The 23,203-nt window shown below is 35.3% G+C and overlaps 1 protein-coding gene across 1 annotated transcript in view; it reads left to right on the top strand.

The window, feature by feature from the left end:
- Positions 1–23,203, top strand: part of velo (sentrin-specific protease 6 veloren) — an 83,330-nt gene that overhangs the window by 21,946 nt on the left and 38,181 nt on the right. The window contains exons 6-9 of the mRNA XM_089104240.1: positions 2,296–2,644; positions 12,678–13,047; positions 16,001–16,165; positions 19,946–20,088. Coding sequence (XP_088960366.1) covers positions 2,296–2,644; positions 12,678–13,047; positions 16,001–16,165; positions 19,946–20,088 — 1,027 coding nt within the window. The remainder of the gene's footprint in view (positions 1–2,295; positions 2,645–12,677; positions 13,048–16,000; positions 16,166–19,945; positions 20,089–23,203) is intronic.

Raw genomic sequence — 23,203 nt, 5'->3', positions numbered from 1 at the left:
CTGCAGTGAGTTTTTAGTAGTAGTAGTTGTTATGGAAGCATTATCTACATTTGTACGTGAACGACTTGACTTGTCTGTTTCTTTGCTGTGCCTTCCTAAACAACCGCACCGATTGGGCGGCAACAAAACTGGACTCGCGCTTTGTAGAAGACTAATAGAATTTTTGTTTGCTGGGTAAGGGAAGGGGGACATAGTAATATGGTGCAATCCGTTCAAAGTGCATGTAGCACAGGTGACCCCTTCTTACAGGAAAGGCTGAAAAAGGCATGTGTGTAGGATAGGGAAAGTTGCTTGTGACTATTATCCTCAACTAACAAGAATATTATTTTCGTATGCAGCAGAGGCTCAGAGGGGGGTGGGACCAACTTTTGCAAAGGCAGGAGGGCGAATTTCAGCATTCTTGCGCTTGAATCATAATTTCGGTTGCAATTGGATCATTAATTTACATTGTTCTACTGCGTAGTGGTTATCACGTCTACTTTAAATGTGTCCTGTTCGATCCTATATGAAGCCAATTTTTGATTGTGTTAACATCTTGGTTTTGTGGGAGGGAACAAAAGTAAATAGCACGAGAAGGTCAAAAGGGAAAAAGAAGGTTGATAGTTGTTTTAATTTGCAAAAGGATTTTTAATTTATAAAAAATTGATGATTTTCAAGTGAAATGCCTATAGTTTTTTTTTAATGAAAAAAATGAATCAAATAGTTTTAATATAATCACGCCATGACATGTGCATTATTCATTCAAGATTCCCTAGGATAGTGGATGGCACACTGGACTTGCAAATTCCATGGCCTTTCCGATGGAAGCTCGAATCCTGGTGTCCCTCATCCTTTTGTTTGCGGGGGGGGGGTCATTGGTGTGATTCTGCAAGCTCAGCTGCCGTGAATCTGGTAAGTTTAGGGTTAAGCAAATTTCCCTGAAACATCTGAATTCAGATGCCAGGTAAGGCACAAAAAATTGGTAGTCCTACTGCAAATACAAGCACAACTAATGTGCAGTAATGCACAGTAAAGCACGAGCCCTGTCGTTTCTTTATCCTTGAAGGAAGTGTGCGCTTGGTGATTAATATGTGCTTTTCGCACATTTTCTTCTTGTAGATATTTACTATTAATCCTGCTTATTCAAGGATACGGTAGGGAAGCCGTGACCTGTTCAAAGCTGATTTGCTCTGATATAATTGCTCCCTCTCCCTATACTAACACACACTTTCGTATTAGAATTCTCAGGTTGTGACCATGTGCTTAATCCGGTATAAACTTTTCGATTGTAGTATATTAATTACTCATGTTCATTAAAATCCAGAATTTATTAATTTTCTAGAATCTCAAGAATTTTCCTTTTTTTTTTTTTTTTTTTTTTTTTTTTTTTTTTTTTTAATTCAGTTCGTTCTCAGTGTTTTCACAATATGCCTTCTTACATCGGTACCATGTTTCAAAGGATCCTCTTACACAAGAGGAATGATGGAGGAGGTCCACTTCGCCTAGATTCTTCTATTTCATTTCCTTTTCCCCTCATTTCTCATATCATCGTCTGTTTTTCCTTAAAATTTAATTCTTATCAAATTTGATTATATCTCTATTCGAAGTTTTACAATCTTTGATATCATTTATCGTAATGGTAAAAATTACATAAAAATACACCGTTTTAAAATAAGCTAAATTAGACTCATAGACTTATTAAGATCATTGACATATATAGTTGAGCGAGTAATAACTATTATTATTATTTTAATACTAATTATTATTATTATATTATTATCACTATTAGTCTTTATTACTCATTATGAATTAAAAAACCATATTAACAAATAAAGTTGGGCGAGAGACAATTACTGAACTTCATTGGTTTTTGAAATTAGTAAACCAAAAAGTTGAGCTATTCACGGGGAGGGTCCAATCTCCATGTATGTGCATGCAAATCTGTGTGCACTGATGTAAAATCTGTACTGATAATGGGTAGCTTTTGAACCAGAACTGGGTGAATGGTCGAAAACAGGAAAAGGTACATTTGTAGACCGCTATTCCAGACTGCTCTTCCCGTTGAGATTTCCCCTTGCACTTCCTATATATAGGTATATCTATGTGCTTAAATGTTAAGTATTATTTTAAGACAGGTACCTAAAGATATCTGCACTGATAATGGATAAATGTCGAGTCAGCAGGAGGGGGAGGGGGATTGAAAGCAGGAAAAAGTGTATTTGTAGGCCAAAAGTTTGACTATTTTTAGGGAGGTTTCATATCTATTCCTTTGTGGGCACAAATTTATGTTTTTGAATTTGTAATTTGTTGTTTTAGACAATCTCCCAAAGATGCCAGTAATTCTGATAATGAGTCTGTCAATTCATCGCCTGTAGTTTTTGGAACACCACAGCCCACAGTGTCTGCTGCTCAACCAGTTCTAGGAGAGTCTCCTCCTAGAGTTAAAGCTCCTCATTGTCCCAAATTTTTACCGGGCAAACTGGCTCTTTGTCTCAACTGTGGTGGAGGCTCGAAGGATATTACAAGATGTCACCCTTGTGGAAAAGATTTACCGACTGATGTACGGCTGGTTGATGATGTAAGACCAAAAGAAATCAGATCTTTGGAATCGAGGCCAATTTTAGTACAATCTCGAAACGCTCCACTTCCAGTCATTATTAAAAAGGTACTTTCTTAAAAACTGGTTATTATTATTCACTATTGTTAATATTATTAGGCATTATTGTTATTATGAATAATTATTATTATATTACTATTATTTTAATACTAATTATTATTATTATCACTATTAGTCCTTATTACTCATTATTAATTAAAAAAACTTTCCACAAAATAAGTTTTTCAAAAGAAAGTAAAGAACTCCATAAAACCAAAAATAGAATCAAACAATCTACCAAGCATACAACTACCACAAATCAGTATAAATAAATAAATGGAACCCAAAACAAACTGAAATTAAAATAAGTCAAACTCAAAACGAGCAGAAATTAATCTGGGTGGGCTTCTAAACCCTATTCTTTCTAAAAGCCAGAATATAATTTGTACTTCACTGAAAAAAATAAAACAACAAATGAATTCACTGAAAAAAAGTGCATCGTCAGTTTAATATACGTATGCCGATATTTATTCCTTAAAATCTTAATTAATTTTTGATTTCTTAAAGTTATAAAAATGAAAACACTTAAAAGAACTTTTATCGCGGATATCGGCGAATGACTTGCTTTATAGTTGTTATTTATTTGGTTTTAATTCTTATAATTTTTGGTTTTTATTGATTTTTATTCATCGTTTAATTTTTGTTTTTTTTCATTTTTTTTTTCATATTGACTTTCCGCGTGTGTTTTGTTGGTTTTTTCTTCGGCACTTACCTTGAATATATTATTTTGTTTCGTGCTGAAGAAGAGAGGTGGTTGTCCTCTCGAAATATTCACTTTGTTTGTTTATTCAGTATTCTCGTTTGGCCTTAAAAATCCCATTTTTGATCGTTTTCTTTTCTTACAAAAATGGTGATCGGAAGTGTTTGGGGAAATGATAGGTGTGGGGAGGGAGGGCATTCGCCCTCTGATCGCTTTTGACTACTATTAAAGGCACTAGCCCACTCATTCCCAATCGAATGAGCCCTTTTTTAAGTTTTAATGACAACACTTTCTATAAAAACTATATGCATCCAGAGTATAAATTACAACCTTTGCCCTAAGGGCTGTGTGGGGTTTATTATCCTCAAAGACCGAATTTCCAGAACTTTCAACTACGTTGAACAAAATGGCTATCTCAAAATTTTGATTGAATGTGTTTGGGGAAAAGGTGGGCGTGAGAGGGGAGTTAGTTGCCCTCCAATTACTTTTGACTATTAAAAAGGGCACTAGCCCTTTCAATTTCCAATCGAATGAGCCATTTTGAAGTTTCTACGACAATGCTTTCTATAAAAACCTTATATGTCCCCAGGGCATAACTTACAAGCGTTGCCCTGAGGGCTCTGGGGGGTGTCATCCTCAAAGACATGATTTTCCGACCTTTCAACTACGTCGAACAAAATGGCTATCTCAGAATTTTGTTACTTTTCCTCCAATCACTTTTGACTATTAAAAAGGGCACAAGCCCTTCCAATTTCCAATCGAATGAATCCTTTTCGAAGTTTCTACGACAACTCGTTTGATACGAAGTGCCCTGGTCTAAAAGATAAATAATACATTGTGCTAGCATCGTTCTTCACATAAAGGTAAAAAAAAAGTAAAGAATCACTGGACTTTACAGTCCCTACTGGCGCTGCTGATTTCCGTTTCATAGTCTTTTAGCCATCCTTTAAGGATGGCCACCCATACTTTACTCTCACACACCCTTCCTTTTCAACTTCCCCAGATTCCCCCAGGTACTCATTTAGAGCTGGATCAACTCGGGCTGATGTAACAGAGTCACGCCACCGACTCCTGTTCCTAACCGATTAACCAGCGATAAGAGGACTCCCTGTCTTCAAGCACTAATGATTTCAAGTCTAGCGTGCTAGCCACTTAACTAGGACGGATAACAACCATTCGGCTCGGCCATCACTTATTATCACCAGTCACTGTTATAAACTAATCATTCATTATTATTATTATTTTGTTTAAATATGACTTGTCATTGTTGTACTATTATTATATTATTATAGTTCTATTTGTTATTTCATGTTATTTTATTGCTTATTGTTATATTATAATTATTGGTCATTATCATTATTTTTATTTGTCATTATTACTAAAGTATTTCTTGGTTGTTGTATTTCTCCGTTTTTTCCACAATTTTTCCGTCAATCTTTTGTAAGAAACTTCCCTTGACCAGGCTGACAAAGTGCATATCCTGGGCCATATGAATAGTTTCTTGTTTATGGTTTTCTGCAGCATCTAATCAAAAGTATAAATAAAAAATGTTTGAGAATTCCAGAAATTCAGAAAGAAGAATTTCAGAAATAAAAATTAGATTGGTTTTAATTCCCCATTAAAAATTAATTACTCCCCTGTCTTCTTCTTCTTCTTCTATTTAACAGCAGGCGGGCTTTTCAGTGATACTATTTAGCCCTTTTCCTTTTGCGTCACTCTGGGGGCTACAGAGCTACTGGCTTGATTGTCTCATGATTGTTAGATAATTTCAAATATCTTTCAGTAGATCTTTCGACTCTAGGAGCTCAATTATGAGTTGATAGATATCAATTTCTATGCTCTGTGTGCAGGTATAGTTGGCTAGGCTCTTGGCTGATAGTGAGATTTTGTGGTGTTTAAAGCATTATAACAGTTTACAAAGCAAGGTATGTTGTGCAGACGTCAGCATATTACATTCAAATAGGCAATGGTCAATTGTTTCATTATTCATATTACAATGCCTGCAAAGAGGGGACAGGGGAATTTAACCTCTTGAATTAGAAAACTTATACGAGAATGCAAGAAAATTTAGTCCATTTGTTCCAGAACGAATTCTATGATAAATTTTAGAAAAATACTTATTGGGAAAGGGGGAAAGGATAGGATTAATCTTATCAAAATTAATATCTGATAGCCTCCATCGGTAAATATCTCTAATCGGGATTGGGCTGCCACTTGGCTGGTCAATATTTATAGCATTTTTTGCTATTTCATCAACCTGATGATTACCACTTATGCCAGAGTGGCTAGGAATATACTGAAAATAAGTTCTTATGCCACTTGAAGCAAGATTATCTATGATACTGAGACGATGATAAGTGTCAATGTCCAACTTATACTGAGGAGCTGAAGCCAGCAACTCAAGGCTTGATAAAGAGTCAGAATATACAATAATATTATTTGAATTTGCAATCAAAGGTGCGGTTTCCTTAAGGTGTTCTAATGCCATGATTATGACATTTAACTCAGCAGACATTGTAGATAAATTATTATATAATCTCTCGCCCATCGCAATTTTCAGGTGAGGAAGGAAAGCACCACTTGCTACCTTCTCATTCATTTTTTACCCATCAACCAATATTTGGAAGTGATTTTTATATGTAATTGTATTAAGTTCAGCAATTGTATTCTTGACAAAAGCAATAGGGGTTAAATCTTTATTCCACTTTGAGAGATCAGTATTTATTATAGGACTTGCCCAATTCCATGGAAAGGATTAGGGGAAAGTGGGTGCAATAGAATTTGGTGGTACGGGAAACTTCTTCTGAATATTGGCATACTCAACTGCAATGCCTCAATACATGGCTGGATTTTTTAACCAATTATGTAGGGTGTGTGAGCTATTTGATTCAATTTTTGTTAGATGTTTTGTCAAGAGAAAGCTACGTCTCTCCCTTATTGTTTTTAATCCACTCTCCATAAGCAGAAACTTGGTGCTTGTGGGTTTCCTAAGACCGAATATGAGACGTATTATATCATTTTATGTTGTTTCAATTTTTTGCATCTGGGTCTTTGCACATGCACCATAGACAATGAGCCCATAGTCAATATGGGGTCGTATATGTGATTTATAAAACTGGAGTAAGTTTTTCTCCTTACAACCCCTGGGTGTGGAAAGAAGCTTTTTACGTTTAATTGTTTTTCTCTAGCATTTTTTTATTCAGTTTGAAATGTGGAGGTGGAAATTAAGATTTTGGTCGAGCATGAGACCTAGGTATTTTACGTGATCATCTTGTGGAATATTTGTTTTATTTATAGTTAGTTTTGCATAAGCATGGTTTTGCTTTTGATGAAATTGGATTATTTTTGACTTCGTAGGTGCAATGGGTAAATCTGAATGTTGCCAGATGACCATAGCACCAGATCGTCAGCATATTGTAGATTCGTGTGGGGTAGGTTCATGTCCCAGAGATATAGGGCAATGAGGAGCCAACTAATTACGACTCCCTGGGGTAGGCCTTTGGTTAATGTCTTTTGGGAAGAAGATGCTGAACCAACACAAACAATGAAACTTCTTACTTCTATGAAGGATTTTAAAAAAGATACTAGCTTGGGGGATAGTCCAAGGTTTGCAAGTTTGTTTAGAAGGATTTGGTGGTTCACATTGTCATATGCCCCTTCAAAATCTAAGAAAGCTGCAACTAGGACATTATTTTTTGAGAATGATTCATTTATTGCATTTGTCAGCAAAATGAAAGTATCTGTTGAGGAGTGGTGTTTCCTGAATCCAGTTTGAGTGTGAGGGATCATATTATTTTTTTCAACAAACCAGAAGAGTCTGTGATAGATCATTTTCTCCATCACAGGAGTAATCATTATGGGCCTATAGGACTCAGGGTTAACTTTGGGTTTATTTTTCTTTAGGATTGGTAGGAGGGACGAACATTTCCATATATTGGGGAACATAGAAGATGCCCAAGCGTGATTATAACAATTTAGCAGTTCCTGCTTCCATGAAGAGGTGAGAGTCTTTATCCATGTAGGGTGTATATTGTCATAGCTGCCACTAGTTTTTGTCCTAATATGATGTTTTGCATTATTCATTTCCTGGATTGAAAATGGACTAGTTATATACTCGGATCCTGGGCGTTGTTGGTAACTTGGGTTCATAGGAATTGGGGACATTTTGCTTCGATTATTTGATGTTAGCTTATTAACAAAGAGTTGCAAATAGCTTAGCTTTTTCATTATAATTGTCATAATGGGTATTATTATGTATAAGCTCATACAGGAGTGGGTTGGGTGAAGTCTTTTTTCCACAGATTTGGCTTATGACTTTATGTATAATTTGCTCATGTGTTTCTCTGGATAGATTATTTGCAAAATTATTCCAGTATTTATATTTAGCATCTATTATAGTCCTTTTTAGATTAGATTCTGCTTGTAATTTTTTAATATTTAGTAGGTGATGGTTTTTTTTTATGAGTTCTTTCCTAGCTGTCTTTTTTATTCTCCATTTATTTTGGCACTCATTTGTCCACCATGCTTTAGGAATGTGTTTAGGGAAGGTTTTCTTAGGTGTTGTCCTGGGGATAGCAAGATTAGCTGTATTTATTAGTAAAGATGTCAATACTTCAGCATGTGTGTCAACTGTTGTGTTTGAAATGCATGAATTTTGGGTGGAACTTTTAATTTCTTCATTTAGCTTATTTTCGAAAATAGACCAATTTGCTTTAGTATTGATATATTTGGAGGTATGAGATAGAGTTTCAGCAGGTTCATTTAGGGAGCAAACTATAGAAAAGTGGTCAGTACATAGACTATCAATTTTATTTATATAAATTATATTCAAAATATTTAATGACACAATTTGTAGGTCAATTGTGGAGAATCTGCCACTTTTGGGGTTGAAATAATTATTCTGGTTTGGAGGGGTAGCAACAGCTAATTCATTATTATTTGAAGTCATATTCTCAATCAATTTACCAGCTTTATTTGCTGGTTTATTCCCCCACAAATGGCTGTGGGCATTGAAATCTCCACAAATAATGATATTTTTTTAACACATTAGAATTATTTATATAATTAAAGAAATCCATGGCATCTGTAGTTTGGCCATTAGGGTTATAAAAGCTAATTATGTAGCTTTTTGTATTATTCAGCCAAACACTGATACCAATTGCATCAACATCATTAGCAAAATCTGGAAAATTGATGCCACAGAATTTTATATTATTTTTACTAATAGAGCTACTCCACCTCCTTTTCTCTCTGATGATCTATCCTTTTTCAGGATAGTATATCCCAGATACTTAATTTGTTTATTTTGGGTTAAATGAGTTTCCTGGAGGCAAGCAATATTAATGGAATTATTATTCATAAAAGATATTAGTTCATTTAGCTTATTTTCTGTGAGTGATCTTATGTTCCACTGGAGTATTGATATGTTATGTGTAGATGATATATTTTTCATATGACTGATTATCAATGTTTAGCTTTGTTAAAAGTAAAGAAAGATCTTTTTTTTTGCTTGAATGAGCATATAATCGGGTATATAGATTTTTTCCAATTCTGCAATGATTTTTGTTTTCTGTAGTTGATGTATGTTCATGGCCTGAACTGCATTACAGTTTAGAATGAATAAGCATATATTTGGGGATTGCATGTTTGGTTGTGCATCCTGTTTGTCAGTTAAGGGATTAATTCCTGGTAGTGTTTCTGGTTTGTTTCTTCTTGGGAGGGGGGGCCAGGCTGACCTCATCTCACCGGACAAGGAGGCTTGTTGACTTGGTGATTCCTTCTGATAGGGATGTGAGCTAGGGGGCTTAGAAGATGGTGTTTTATACGAGGTCCTTGATACATTGGGGGCGTTTGACTTGGGGGTTTTGTTTGGTTTCATTATGGGCTTTATTTGGTATTGTTGGGTAGCATTTGCTTCCATTGCTGCAAAGGGGTATATGATGGCCTTCTCTGTTGCTATTTGGAGTGTTAGAGCTCTTTTCCTATATGCAGGGCATAGTGATTTATTTGTAGATTCATGTGGGCCTTTGCAATTGATGCATGTAGGCTGAGTGTTGTTGCAAGTTGTCAACTCTTTAGGATGGTATGCCTTACAATTGCTGCACTCTAGGAGAATTTCATTGCATTTGTTTGTTGTGTGTCCCAGTTTGAGACACTTCTGACACTGGATAGGCTTATGTTTGTATTCCTTGTGTGGTTTGATTTGCCCAAATAGGAATAACTTTTCTGGGATATTAATTTTTTCCTTCAGTGTAAATAAGAAGGATCTTACTTGTTTTTAGGCCATTAGAGTTAGGTTTGCCAAGTTGGGTAACATCTTCAACTGGGATTGTGTTGCCAGCCCTATCTGAGAGCCCTTCTTTTAACTCCTGAATGGATATTTCTGGGGGAACATTATAAACTACTATATTCTTATGAGTTCTTTCCTAGCTGCCTTTTTTATTCTCCATTTATTTTGGCACTCATTTGTCCACCAAGCTTTAGGAATGTGTTTAGGGAAGGTTTTCTTAGGTGTTGTCTTGAGGATAGCATGATTAGCTGTATTTATTAGTAAAGATGTCAATACTTCAGCATGTGTGTCAACTGTTGTGTTTGAAATGCATGAATTTTGGGTGGAACTTTTAATTTCTTCATTTAGCTTATTTTCGAAAATAGACCAATTTGCTTTAGTATTAATATATTTGAAGGTATATGTTAGAGTTTCAGCAGGTTTATTTAGGGAGCAAACTTTAGAAAAGTGGTCAGTACATAGACTATCAATTTTATTTATATAAATTTTATTCAAAATATTTAATGACATAATTCGTAGGTCAATTGTAGAGAAACTGCCACTTTTGGGGTTAAAATAAGTATTCTGGTTTGGAGGGGTAGCAACAGCTAATTCATTATTATTTGAAGTCATATACTCAATCAACTTACCAGCTTTATTTGCTGGTTTATTCCCCCACAAAAGGCTGTGGGCATTGAAATCTCCACAAATAATGATATTTTTTTAACATATTAGAATTATTTATATAATTAAAGAAATCCATGGCATCTGTAGTTTGGCCATTAGGGTTATAAAAGCTTATTATGTAGCTTTTTATATTATTCAGCCAAACACTGATACCAATTGCATCAACATCATTAGCAAAATCTGGAAAATTGATGCCACAGAATTTTATATTATTTTTACTAATAGAGCTACTCCACCTCCTTTTCTCTCTGATGATCTATCCTTTTTCAGGATAGTATATCCCAGATACTTAAGTTGTTGATTTTGGGTTAAATGAGTTTCCTGGAGGCAAGCAATATTAATGGAATTATTATTCATAAAAGATATTAGTTCGTTTAGCTTATTTTCTGTGAGTGATCTTATGTTCCACTGGAGTATTGATATGTGTTGTGTTGTTGATTTATTTTTCATATGACTGTGTATCAATGTTCAGCTTTGTAAAAAGTAAAGCAAGATCTTCTTTTGCTTGAATGAGCATATCATCAGGGATGTAGATTTTTGCCAATTCTGCAATGATTTTTGTTTTATGTAGTTGATGTATGTTCATGGCCTGAACTGCATTACAGTTTAGAATGAATAAGCATATATTTGGGAATTGCATGCTTGGTTGTGGATCCTGTTTGTCAATTGAGGAAATAATTTCTAGTAGTGTTTCTGGTTTGTTTCTTCTTGGGAGGGGGGGGGGCAGGCTGACCTCATCTAACTAGAGAGCGACGCTCGGTGTATTGGTGATTCCTTCGGATAGGGATGTGAGAGAGGGGGCTTAGAGGATGGCGTTTTATCCGAGGTACTTGATGCATTGGGGGCGTTTGACTTGGGGGTTTTGTTTGGTTTCATTATGGGCTTTATTTGGTATTGTTGGGCAGCATATGCTTCCATTGCTGCAAAGGGGTATATGATGGCCTTCTCTGTTGCTATTTGGAGTGTTAGAGCTCTTTTCTTATATGCAGGGCATAGTGATTTATTTGTAGATTCATGTGGGCCTTTGCAATTGATGCATGTAGGCTGAGTTTTGTTGCAAGTTGTCAACTCTTTAGGATGGTATGCTTTACAATTGCTGCACTCTAGGAGAATTTCATTGCATTTGTTTGTTGTGTGTCCCAGTTTGAGACACTTCTGACACTGGATAGGCTTAGGTTTGTATTCCTTGTGTGGTTTGATTTGCCCAAATAGGAATAACTTTTCTGGGATATTAATTTTTTCCTTCAGTGTAAATAAGAAGGATCTACTTGTTTTTAAACCATTAGAGTTAGGTTTGCCAAATTGGGTAACATCTTAAATTAGAATTGTGCTGCCAGTCCTATCTGAGAGCCCTTCTTTTAACTCCCGAATGGTTATTTCTGGGGGAACATTGTAAAGTACTTTTTCTGTTGGGGATTGTTTTGGGTTCCATTTAGATGCATTAATTGGGGTATTCAGAAGGGATTTTAGGTTAATTATTGTTTCTGCTGATTTCTGATCTTGGACAGCTATTAGCAGAGATCCATCACGTTTAATATTGAGATAGAACATTTATTTTATCAATTTGAAAATTGCAACTCTTATTGCAGTAATCTTTTTTATTTCAAAGGGGTTAGAAGGAGAAATTCTCAGATAAGGTTCTAAGTTTTGGGAGGGAGGATCTTGGGTAGGGAAGTGGGACATACTTTTGGTTGGGGAGATTGTTTTCCTTTTTTTAGAGTTTCTAGAAAGGACCTCTTGTAACTCATTATCATCATTTATATTGACATTAGCCCCTACACTGATCATTGTCCTATTCTCAGAATTGGAGCTATCATTTGAACTTTGAGATAATGAGCTTGACCAGCCAAAATGGGTATCAGTTTCACTGGTATTTGGGGTGGGATCTGGGGGGACTTTTTTTTGGGAGTACTTCTAATCATTGCCTATTGGAAAAAGCTTTAAACTAAAACAAGAAGGGATAATACAATGATATCAAACCGTCTGCACTATACTATGGGGAAGAGAAACACCACAGTATAGCCCTGAGGGTGATTTGAGCAGGATTGGTTCGGTACAACTTTGGTTCGGTACATATTTCACAAGAAAATTTATTTTAAATTTCTTAAAATGTTGCTGCTGTCATCAACCTGTCGAGTTTCTTTCCTGTTGCTACCTTCTACTTCTTCCTTTTAAACGTTATCACTACTTAATCTGAGGAAATGCTTTTACATTCAAAACGAATATTTAAATGAAAGTTAAGAGAATTGTTCGTTCCCAATCAAAATTATAATGAACGTTAATTTAAAAATTAGAATAAACAGTGTTTTATTCTATAATAAAAATAATTGTATAATATCTTTTTGATAATCCTTTACATTGCTGAATTTAATTCTCTTTTTTTCAAGATTGTTACAACATCGTCCGGGGAAATGCCTTCAATACCAACAACGTCAATCATTGGACCTGTTCGGAAAGACCTGGCACGATCATCAGTAAAAAAGCGAAAAGTTCACGAAGAGCCAGAATGTCTAACCCTGTCAAGCGACGACGAAGGGGAAAAGAATCAACCACCGCCCAAACCAACTGTTGAAGATAATTTTGAAGTTCCAGAATTTGATGTCAGTAAACTTAATGAAGGGGAAACGTTAGTTGAATTTTGGGCTGGGTGTATGCAAGTCGTTAAAATCGGCCTGGTCAATTCCAAAGTGAGCGAGAAGTTGCAAAATATCTTTATTGTTGAAAGTGGCTTCCATATTACGGTGGAAAGCCCTGACGGTATTGTATTTTTTTTATTTTACCTTTCTATGCTAGAGTAAGCTTTAAATAGCAAAATTTTTGGGGAGGGGGGGGGGTTGGGTATCAAGTAATTTTTTGGCAATTTGAAATGGCTACAAGTTTTGTCAGAATCTCATTACTACGGTGGGAGGGGGAGGATAAACAAATTTGACAGTAAAGAAGGACCAATGTTAATAACGGAATGAAATGCACTCTTCTAACTAAATAATCCCTTAAGCTGTACTCTAATCAGCTAGAATTGTAAAGACTTTCCCCGTGGCTAGTGCTAGAGTATAAATAGATACAATAGAGAGATGAAAAGAAACATAAATTTTGGAAAGTGCTGACGCAATTGCGAGTTTTTACGTTTCTATGCTAAAGTAAGCCTCAAAATAGCAAAATTTTACGATGGGTGGGGGGTGTATCAGATAATTTTTTTTTAGTCAATCGGAAACAGCAACAGGTTTGGCCACAATATAATGGCTTTAGAGGGAGGGAGGGAGGAGAACCCAATTTTCGGTGAGATATTTCCTCTGTCCCTCTTCAATTACTTGTCTACTACATGGTTTCATATTGTATTGGAAAGCGCTGACATTATTGTGCTTTTTTCAACCTTTCTATGCAAGAGTAAGCTTCAACGAAGCACATTTTAGGCGAGGAGGGGGGAGGGGCAGTCTGATGGTTTTTTTTAGAAGGGCAATCTGAAATTCCAACAATTTTTGGACCATAATCTGATAACTTTAAGAGGGGAGGAGCTAATCTTATGTGAGAGATCTGCCGTGACCCTGTATTAACCGTTCTACTACATGTTCTCATATTACGGTAGAAAGCACTGACGGAAACACGTTTCTTAACCACTCTTTGCTAGAGAAAGCTTCAAAAGATAATTTCTGGGTAGAGGGGGGAAGTGATTCAATGAGCTTTTTTTCAGAAGGGTAAATGAAATGTTAACAAGTTTTTGCCATAATATCATAACTTAAGGGAGAGGAGGGGGCAATCTCAGATGGACCATTTCACCTATTCCACTCTTTTTACCTCTCTGCTGCATATTTTATATTGTGTTGGAAAACACTGACCGTATTGTGTTCTTTTTAACCTTGTTATGCGAAAGCAAGCTTCAAAATAACAAAATTTTAGGGGAAAGGGAGGTGTATCAGATGATTTTTTTACAGAATGGCAATATGAAATTTCGACAAGTGTTTTATCATAATTTCATACCTTGCGGGAGGGGAGAGGAGGGACAAATTTTAGGTAGTAAATATCCCCCATTCCTATCTTTTTACCTCCCCACTACATGTTTGCATATTGTAATGGGAAGCAGTGACGGTATAACTTTATTTTTCATTTCAGTTATTGCTATTTTCAAAATTTTGTTTTTGTGACATCTATTTTCACGTTTTTTTTTTGCCAGTCACATTATCTTCTAAGCGTCAAAAACTTGTATGTCAGAAACGGAAGACAAATTACCCCATTTTTTACCCGTTGTTATGTTTTCTTATCGTTTATATGTCAGATTTTGAGCCAGTATAAATAAGACTGTACCTAGTCGCTGGGTCGTACCCAAAATTTTCGTTTGAGGGGAGGGGGATGCAAACAGCTTCCCGTGGACGTACATTACATGTATGTTTGCTAATTTTGAACGAGTCGGACAAAAAAATCGAGGAAGTGACAAACATGGTGCCGCTCATTCCCTGGATACTGCCATGTCTGATGGGTTTGTTGTTAAAAACTTTAAACCAGTAAAAAGAACGTAAAGCTTTTAAGTCTCAGACTCTGTTTTTCTTCTGTATTTTGTTGAGTCTCAACTTTTTTCACAAGTAAACTCTATTTCTCTGCTGCAGTTTTTGTGGAGCCTCAACATTTTTCACAAGTAAACTCTGTTTCTCTGCTACAGGTTTTTGTTAAGTCTCAAATGTTGAGTCTCAACATTTTTCACAAGTAAACTGTTTCTGTTCCGCATTTCTTTGAGTCTCAACATTTTTCACAAATAAACTGTTTTTCTTCTGCATTTTGTTAAGTCTCAACATTTTTCACGAGTAAACTGTTTCTCTGCTGCATTTCCTTTGAGTCTCAACATTTTCACAAGTAAAATCTTTTTCTCTGCTGCAGTTATGTTGAGTTTCAACATTTTTCAAAAGTAAACTCTGTTTCTCTGCTACAGTTTTTGTTAAGTCTCAAATGTTAAGTCTCAACTTTTTTCACAAGTAAACTGTTTCTCTTCCGCATTTTCTTTGAGTCGCAAATGTTGAGTCTCAACATTTTTCACAAGTAAACTCTGTTTCTTTTCAGCATTTCCGTTAAATCTCAAATGTTGAGTCTCAACATTTTTCATAAGTAAACTGTATCTCTTCAGCATTTTCGGTAAGTCACAAATGTTGAGTCACATTATTTTTCACACGTAAACTCTGTTTCTCTACTGCAAAATTTTCAGAGTATGTACCTAAATTTTAAGAGGTATACCATATTATTTATATATTTATTTTTTTTTTATAGAAAGGCGATCTGGATTGCCACCAAGTTTGTTTCCGAAATTTCTTAACTTCTAACGAAACAAAGCATTGATTTAAAATAGGCTTAATAAATATAACCGAAAAAAATACATATGAAAAAAAAAACTATCAAACATTATTTAACTTCTGGAAAAAGTGAAACGGTTGTGCATAAAGAGAAAATTTTCAGACTTGTCATAAAAATTATCCCTATTAATCCTAGTTAATTCCAAGGGCTCTTTAATTGTAATCACAAAACTATTTCTCTAATCTATTTCTTTTCGAACCGTAGTCCTTACGCTCATTATCATGTCAATTAGTTTTAGAGAGGAAACAGAGTGTACATTGCCCCGGGCGCAAAAATTTTAGAAAAAAAATCATATTATGATTTTTTTTTTCTAATATTTTTTACTATACTGTTTCTTGTGAAAATGCTGTAAGAGAATGATTATTTCTTCTTTAAGGCGAGGCAACTAATATTTGGATACCAAAAGAGCATATCACTCGAATAGAATACAACATGGAAGGGAAATTCAAGCTGTTAGCAATATATGTCGCACCTCCTATGGCCAATTGGATACGAAATCGCCTTAAAATATCTGACAAAATGTTTGATGTTAATAGCAGTGGTAAGTTTTTGAAACCAACTATTGATAGCTAATTTGACTCAACCCATGAAATATACAGTTGAAAAAAATTCAAAAGATGATATGTTGTAGAAGTAGTACAGTTATTGCTATAAATCAAAATACAAAAAGTTTATCAGCACCACACCAAAATCTAAATTTGGGGCGGGGGCAAAATTTCGGGGGCAGCGTGCCGTGCAGTGTAAACAGAAATGGTGAAATAACGATAGATAAATGAAAAAAAACAAAAAAACAACGGAGTGAATTTTCAAACTCTTGTTTGATTTCAGCCCTTCAATCATTGAATAGTAGATTTCAGATTGTTTTGGTATTTGACGGTTATAGTACGTTTCGAATGTAAATAAATACATCTTGATGCTATCGCCTTCTGGACGCAATTTTGTACAGTGGCTTTAGTTGGTTTTACTGTGGAACTGATAAATGAAGTACTTGCATTTTGGACAATGAATATGAGTTCCAGTTCTCCTTAGCTCTTTTCTTAATGAGTTGTTGGCTATTTTATTTTTTTAATGAAGAATTGCTGTGAAAAAATACTGATTTTGTTTGTAAGCATAGGTTAAGACAATTCCAGTGAAGGCGCAAATGTGACTGACTAATACATAGCACAACTGTGTCTTGACTCTGACTCTATGTTCAATCACACTTCGACCCTCCAAATCTACATTGCCCTGCAGACCCTTTATAAGAATAAATCCTGCAACCATTGGTTCATATGGATCTACCCGAAAAAAGAGACATTTTTGACAATGCTCCAAGGGAAAACGATGATACGTACTTCTCGAATTTTTCCTTTTATTTTAATTTTTTATGAGGACCAGTGACCTCTAGCTCGATAAGGGTAAAATATGGAGCCTCCTTCTTTTTAGGATAGGACCAATAATGAGTATAAACAAGGAGCAAAACAAAGCTGTTGCTACTCAGAAAACAAATCTTTTTTTTAGGATTATATGTTTGATGTTTTCCTGAGAAATTGTCTCCTGATTGTTTTGGGTACCTGTCTCACTGACTGTATTTCAAACAGTAAGCTATACGAAAGATTTGGTTCAATCTCGCTTTCTAAAACCATAATGAAAGAAAGCTTGAGATGGCTAAGACATGTTCTTTGAATGAAAAAAATGAATGATGTTTAATCTATTAACCTTTATGTTTAATCTATTTTGTTCCCCCTATTGGCTGCCACACCAAAATCTGCTCGTTTTTTTTAGGTTTTCTTGGATAAAGTTCGTACGGATTTGTTTTTTTTGGGGGGAGGGTACAAAAAAGACTAAAAATCGCACCATACATTTATTTATATTCATTCGTGTTACGTTTTTACGTGTTGGACCAACATTTCAGAGGGGGATTCAAACCTTCATCCCCTGGATACGGCCTTAGGTGTGATTAATGTTACGATTCTGGTGTTAGCACCTCTAGGAAGAGAATATTATACTTGTTCATTGAAATCTATCTTCTGGAGACGGGCGCTTTCCATTAACTGGTTCAATCTCACCTTCTAAAACCATAATGAAAGAAAGCTTGAGATGGCTAAGACATGTTCTTTGAATGAATGAATGAGACATTGCCAAAGATCGTCGTTGTCGGCCAACTATGTAGGGCCAAACGAAAAGCAGTTTATCCCTGAATGAGGTGGGAGGATGCCTAAGGAAAGATTTAAAGGAAACTGGAACTACTTGGGATAGTGTAAAGAGGGAAGCTTTGAAAAGAAATGGGTTGAAGAGGAGCGTGCGTAGCCGTTGGCCTTAGGCGGCTTGGTGCTGCAATGGGTTATTATAGTAGTAGTAGAGTTTAAGATCGTTTCACACGATCTGCTTTTGACCTTCAGGGAGAGACGAACTCCAGCAGTGCACTCTAATTTATCTCTGAATGTGATTTTGCTAGATTTCATTACTCAGTGGATATTCAGATTGAAGGTCAATGTTTTGTTAACCAAAAAGAAGAAATAGTTAACTTCGGCAATCAAAATATTGTTAATTTTTGCATTTTTACGGACGAAAAGCTTTGTCAGATTCAACTAATTAGTTGTGCTTATTAATTTTCATAGTTGAGACTAATGGCAACACTAATGAAAATATCATACTGCCTTAAAAACTTCATAAGTAAAATTTTTCAAAAAGTAAAATTTTTGGAAATTACGGGTCAGGTTATTACGGCATTAGGAAATTACGGTTCAGGGGATAAAATTTTTTTCGATTTAATGGTTTTTCATAAATTATACTGTTATTTTAATTAGTTATGATTTCTTTTGTTAACTATTAAAATAGTTGTAATTATATCATAAAAATATTTTTACATTTTTGTGTTTTATACTTATATTTTTCTTATATTATCTGCGTTTTCTAAAGTAGGTTTAATTGACCTTAGTAAAAATTTTCTTAAAAAATAGCTAAAAACGGTTTTTTCCTCTTTGCATCAATCCATATTTTTCGGGAACATCATTATGAATGCAAAAAGCTAATAACCGGAGCCATTAGTAATTGTTATTTTGCAAGGTTTTGCAATTTAAAAGTTAGCCCATTCAGAGATAGCCTTATTAAGGAATAGCCTTTTAGAAATATAGCTTTTTAAGTGCTAATCTTTTAATTGAATTTGTAAGGAATCCATTCAGGCAAGTATGCAAGGATATATTTTATGGAGTTGACATTTTCAGTTAGAGGTCCCAAGTTTTTCACCCCCCCCCCCCAAAAAAAAATAGTGGATTCAAGAAATATGTAAAAATTATGAAGAACAAATAAAAGTTAAAGTAGGGATAAATCCTTTTATTAGACAGTGAAAAAAAATACAGAAAAATCTAGATATTTAGACCACATACAACAGTAGTTGTCATCAGCAGATAATCTGAAGTATTACAATTAAAACAGATGTATTCATACAGAACAAAATAATTGCTTTCGGGTCAATAATAGTTTCCGGTTCATTCACTAGATTTCTCTGAGAGAGTTCACTAACAGAGTTCATTCAAAGTCTCGAGTTGGAATTTTCTTGAGTTGGAAAAATTATGAGGGAAATCGTAAAATTCCAGAGGTCCCTTCCCTCTGGCTTTTAAGTCCAGTTTTGCTAAGTTCCGTGGCTTATGCACAGAAAAGTCCTTGGCTGTAAAAGGGTTAAAATGCTAGCGGCAAAAATTCTAGGATAGCCAATTAGTTCAAAAGCCAATCAGTTTAATACTTTTGAAAAGCTGTTAAGCCCGAATTTAATGTAGCGTATTGTAATTAGTTGCAGTTAGTTCTAATTAGTTGAATAAGCGCAATATTTATGCTTTGTTGAACGACGTTTGGACAGCAAATTTTACGCAAGTAATTTAAAAATTGGAGGAAGTAGTCAAAGTCTAGTAATCTGATTCCTTCCCTATAGGCTACACCTATGTTGTACCTATTATACCAAAAATCAAGTTTGAAATTCAAAAGAGCCATTGGAGTTAAAAATCTTGCAGCTCAATAGCACCTTTTAAGGAATTACCCTAAAGATTTTGAATTTATTCTAATAGATAAACACACCAAAAAGTCTCTATCTAGAAAAAACGAATTGCAGCTGTGACGCACACATTGTAAAAACATATCTAATTCAATAGGTTTGAATTAGCGCTATTGAATGCAATTCAATAATTACAATTGTCTATTGAACGCCAATATTAAAAAAAGCTGTAATGAGCCTATTGAACGAGGAGTAAATTTCCTAATTTCTTGGGCCAAACAACCATTCGGTTTGGCCAAATTTCGATTCGGTTTGGCCATATTCTTTCTCATCATATAATTATATTTTCAGCTGGTGCATTGAAAAGAATCTTGGTTATAGTAGATCATATAAAGACAAATACGGAAGATTGTATCCAGCTACTTGTAAAGTATTATTCTGATGTATTGGTTGATGGAGTTGATACCCAGGCTATACTGGCCTCATATGCAAAGGTATTTATTGATCTCTCCCCCACCCTCTCTCTCTCTCTCTCGCTCTCTCTCTCTCTCTGTCTCTCTCTCTCTCTCTCTCTCTCTCTCTCTCTCTCTCTCTCTTTCTCTCTCTCTCTCTCTCTCTCTCTCTCTCTCTCTCTCTCTCTCTCTCTCTCTCTCTCTCTCTCTCTCTCTCTCTCTCTCTCTCTCTCTCTCTCTCTCTCTCTCTCTCTCTCTCTCTCTCTCTCTCTCTCTCTCTCTCTCTCTCTCTCTCTCTCTCTCTCTCTCTCTCTCTCTCTCTCTCTCTCTCTCTCTCTCTCTCTCTCTCTCTCTCTCTCTCTCTCTCTCTCTCTCTCTCTCTCTCTCTCTCTCTCTCTCTCTCTCTCTCTCTCTCTCTCTCTCTCTCTCTCTCTCTCTCTCTCTCTCTCTCTCTCTCTCTCTCTCTCTCTCTCTCTCTCTCTCTCTCTCTCTCTCTCTCTCTCTCTCTCTCTCTCTCTCTCTCTCTCTCTCTCTCTCTCTCTCTCTCTCTCTCTCTCTCTCTCTCTCTCTCTCTCTCTCTCTCTCTCTCTCTCTCTCTCTCTCTCTCTCTCTCTCTCTCTCTCTCTCTCTCTCTCTCTCTCTCTCTCTCTCTCTCTCTCTCTCTCTCTCTCTCTCTCTCTCTCTCTCTCTCTCTCTCTCTCTCTCTCTCTCTCTCTCTCTCTCTCTCTCTCTCTCTCTCTCTCTCTCTCTCTCTCTCTCTCTCTCTCTCTCTCTCTCTCTCTCTCTCTCTCTCTCTCTCTCTCTCTCTCTCTCTCTAGAATTTATTTTATTTTAGATAGAATTTATATATATTTATTTTTAAAATTTCTATCACATCATGGTTTGCTGAATTTGAATTTTACGTCAAAATAGCCCTAGTATATATATATATATATATATATATATATATATATATATATATATATATATATATATATATATATATATATATATATATATATATATATATATATATATATATATATATATATATATATATATATATATATATATATATATATATATATCTCTCTCTCTCTGTCTCTAGAATTTATTTTATTTTAGATAGAATTTATATATATATTTATTTTTAAAGTTTCTATCATATCATGGTTGCTGAATTTGAATTTTACGTCAAAATAGCACTAGTATATATATATATATATATATATATATATATATATATATATATATATATATATATATATATATATATTCTGGTTATTACACAGCTCAACAAAACTCGGAAAAAAACTCTTGCGATATCTTTCATGTCTAGCGGGAATGGAAGTCAGTTTTGAGACTTTTTGGGATTTTATACGGGACGGTCTGTTGCGGGCGGGAAGGCAGGGTTCGGGGTCTATGGAACGTAATCGAGGAACAGACAGGGTCTTGATACCGAAACGAGGGCACAGGAGGTTCCTTCTCTCGACCAACGTGGCGAGCTTGAACTTACCTAGAAGATAATGATATGAAACCTTCCCTTCACCATTTATGATTCTAAGTGCTCGTTTCTTTCAATCTTATAAATATGCTCTGAAGAAAGACCAAAATGCCACACTGGACAAGCAAACTCGAGTATTGGCCGAATAAAAGAACAATACAGTTGAAGAAGATCCTTAGGGGAACAAGAAAATTTTATCGAAAGTTTTAGAAGGTAAACCGAAGGCGAAGCTTGTTTGACGATGTTTTGCACATGGGTGCCCCACTTCAAGTCAGCAGTAATTGTCATCCCAAGTAGTTTAATGCATGTGACAGAGATTTTGGGAGGAATGGGGTTTGTGAAAGAGGGGGATGATTTTAGAAAAGTAGCTGTCGTAACTGACGATTTATTAGTGTTAACTTTCATCTTCGACAAAGGAGCCTCCTGTGTGACATCTTCAATTAATGTCACAATTGAGCTTTTAATATCAAGAACTCAAGAAGACTTCTCTGGTGTCAAGAAGACTAACAAGGTTGTGTGAAGTAGATGGCTCCTCCTTCAGGTTTCCAAATTGTTGTAAGTCAGTAAATTCAAGAATTTCTGCCTTTACCCAATTAGCTAAAAAAAAAAACGAACAATTTAGAAAAACTGGGGTTAAGGTGATTGGTCGTGCCAGTAAAATCATCGAGGCCTCCCTTCTTTTGGATTGGAGTATTATAGCCTAACTTGGAGTACGACTGGTAACATCCTGAATTACTAATATCATTTAAAATACTAACAAGGGGTGTTGATAGTTTATCAGGGAATGCTTTTATTAGATCAATTGGGATATCAATGGGATAAATGCTCGTTTTTTTTCAGTTCCTGTATTTTTGCTATTATTTACTTCGCAGAAATTTCCGAGATTTCATATTTTGGAGTTCAAGGGATTATATGGTATTCCGAGAGAGGGGGGGGGACGTTTGCACAATGCTAGCTAGGTGTTTATTAAGTTCATTGGCTGTCTGTTCAGGCGGTTTATCCAGAAGAACATCAAGGTTCTTGCAGGAGCGAGCCCCTATTTCTTTCCCTTTCTTAAACAATTGCTTAAACAATTTATCTGAGGAACATACTTTCTTGGTAACCTCTGGGAAATAGTTATGGTAATTTGTCATTAATTTTGTTTGAAACAAACTAACCTTTGAATTAAGATTTACACACGACAAAATATTATCCCAACTCTCGGGCGTAATCCATGATCCAAAATCAAAAAGATCTTACCTTGTTATTGGCCGGTTCGAAAATTTAGAAACTTTTTTAATTTTTTAATTACTTTAAAAAAAAAGTAATCATTTAAAAAAACAAGTATTTTTTTTTTTAATTAGCAGCGGTTTCAAATGTAGTGTGAAATGATAGCTACCACCGAGGGGCAGAAGGGTAATTGGAATATTGTAAAAGTCTTTAAGGTTGGTGGAAATAACATCCAAACTGGTTCCACCTTTTGTAGTAGGGAAATCAACAATTTGCTTAAGCTTCTGAACTTCGCACAGAAAATTAAGACCTAGTTCGTTTGAATCTCCTGCTATAAAAATGCCGGCACTTGGATACTTTGTCGTCACAAAGTCAAGACTTGCGTGTATCCTGTCATGAAAAATTACGACGAGAACAAGCATTTTGTCTGGGTGAATAATAAAATGAGCAAACCATTATATTAGT

The sequence above is a fragment of the Artemia sp. Qi Xiang Cuo genome, chromosome 2 (genome assembly GCF_049724085.1).
Source record: "Artemia sp. Qi Xiang Cuo chromosome 2, ASM4972408v1, whole genome shotgun sequence".
NCBI lineage: Eukaryota > Metazoa > Arthropoda > Branchiopoda > Anostraca > Artemiidae > Artemia > Artemia sp. Qi Xiang Cuo.
Note: the sequence above shows the minus strand (reverse complement) of the source record. Positions and strands in the feature narration are given on the sequence as shown.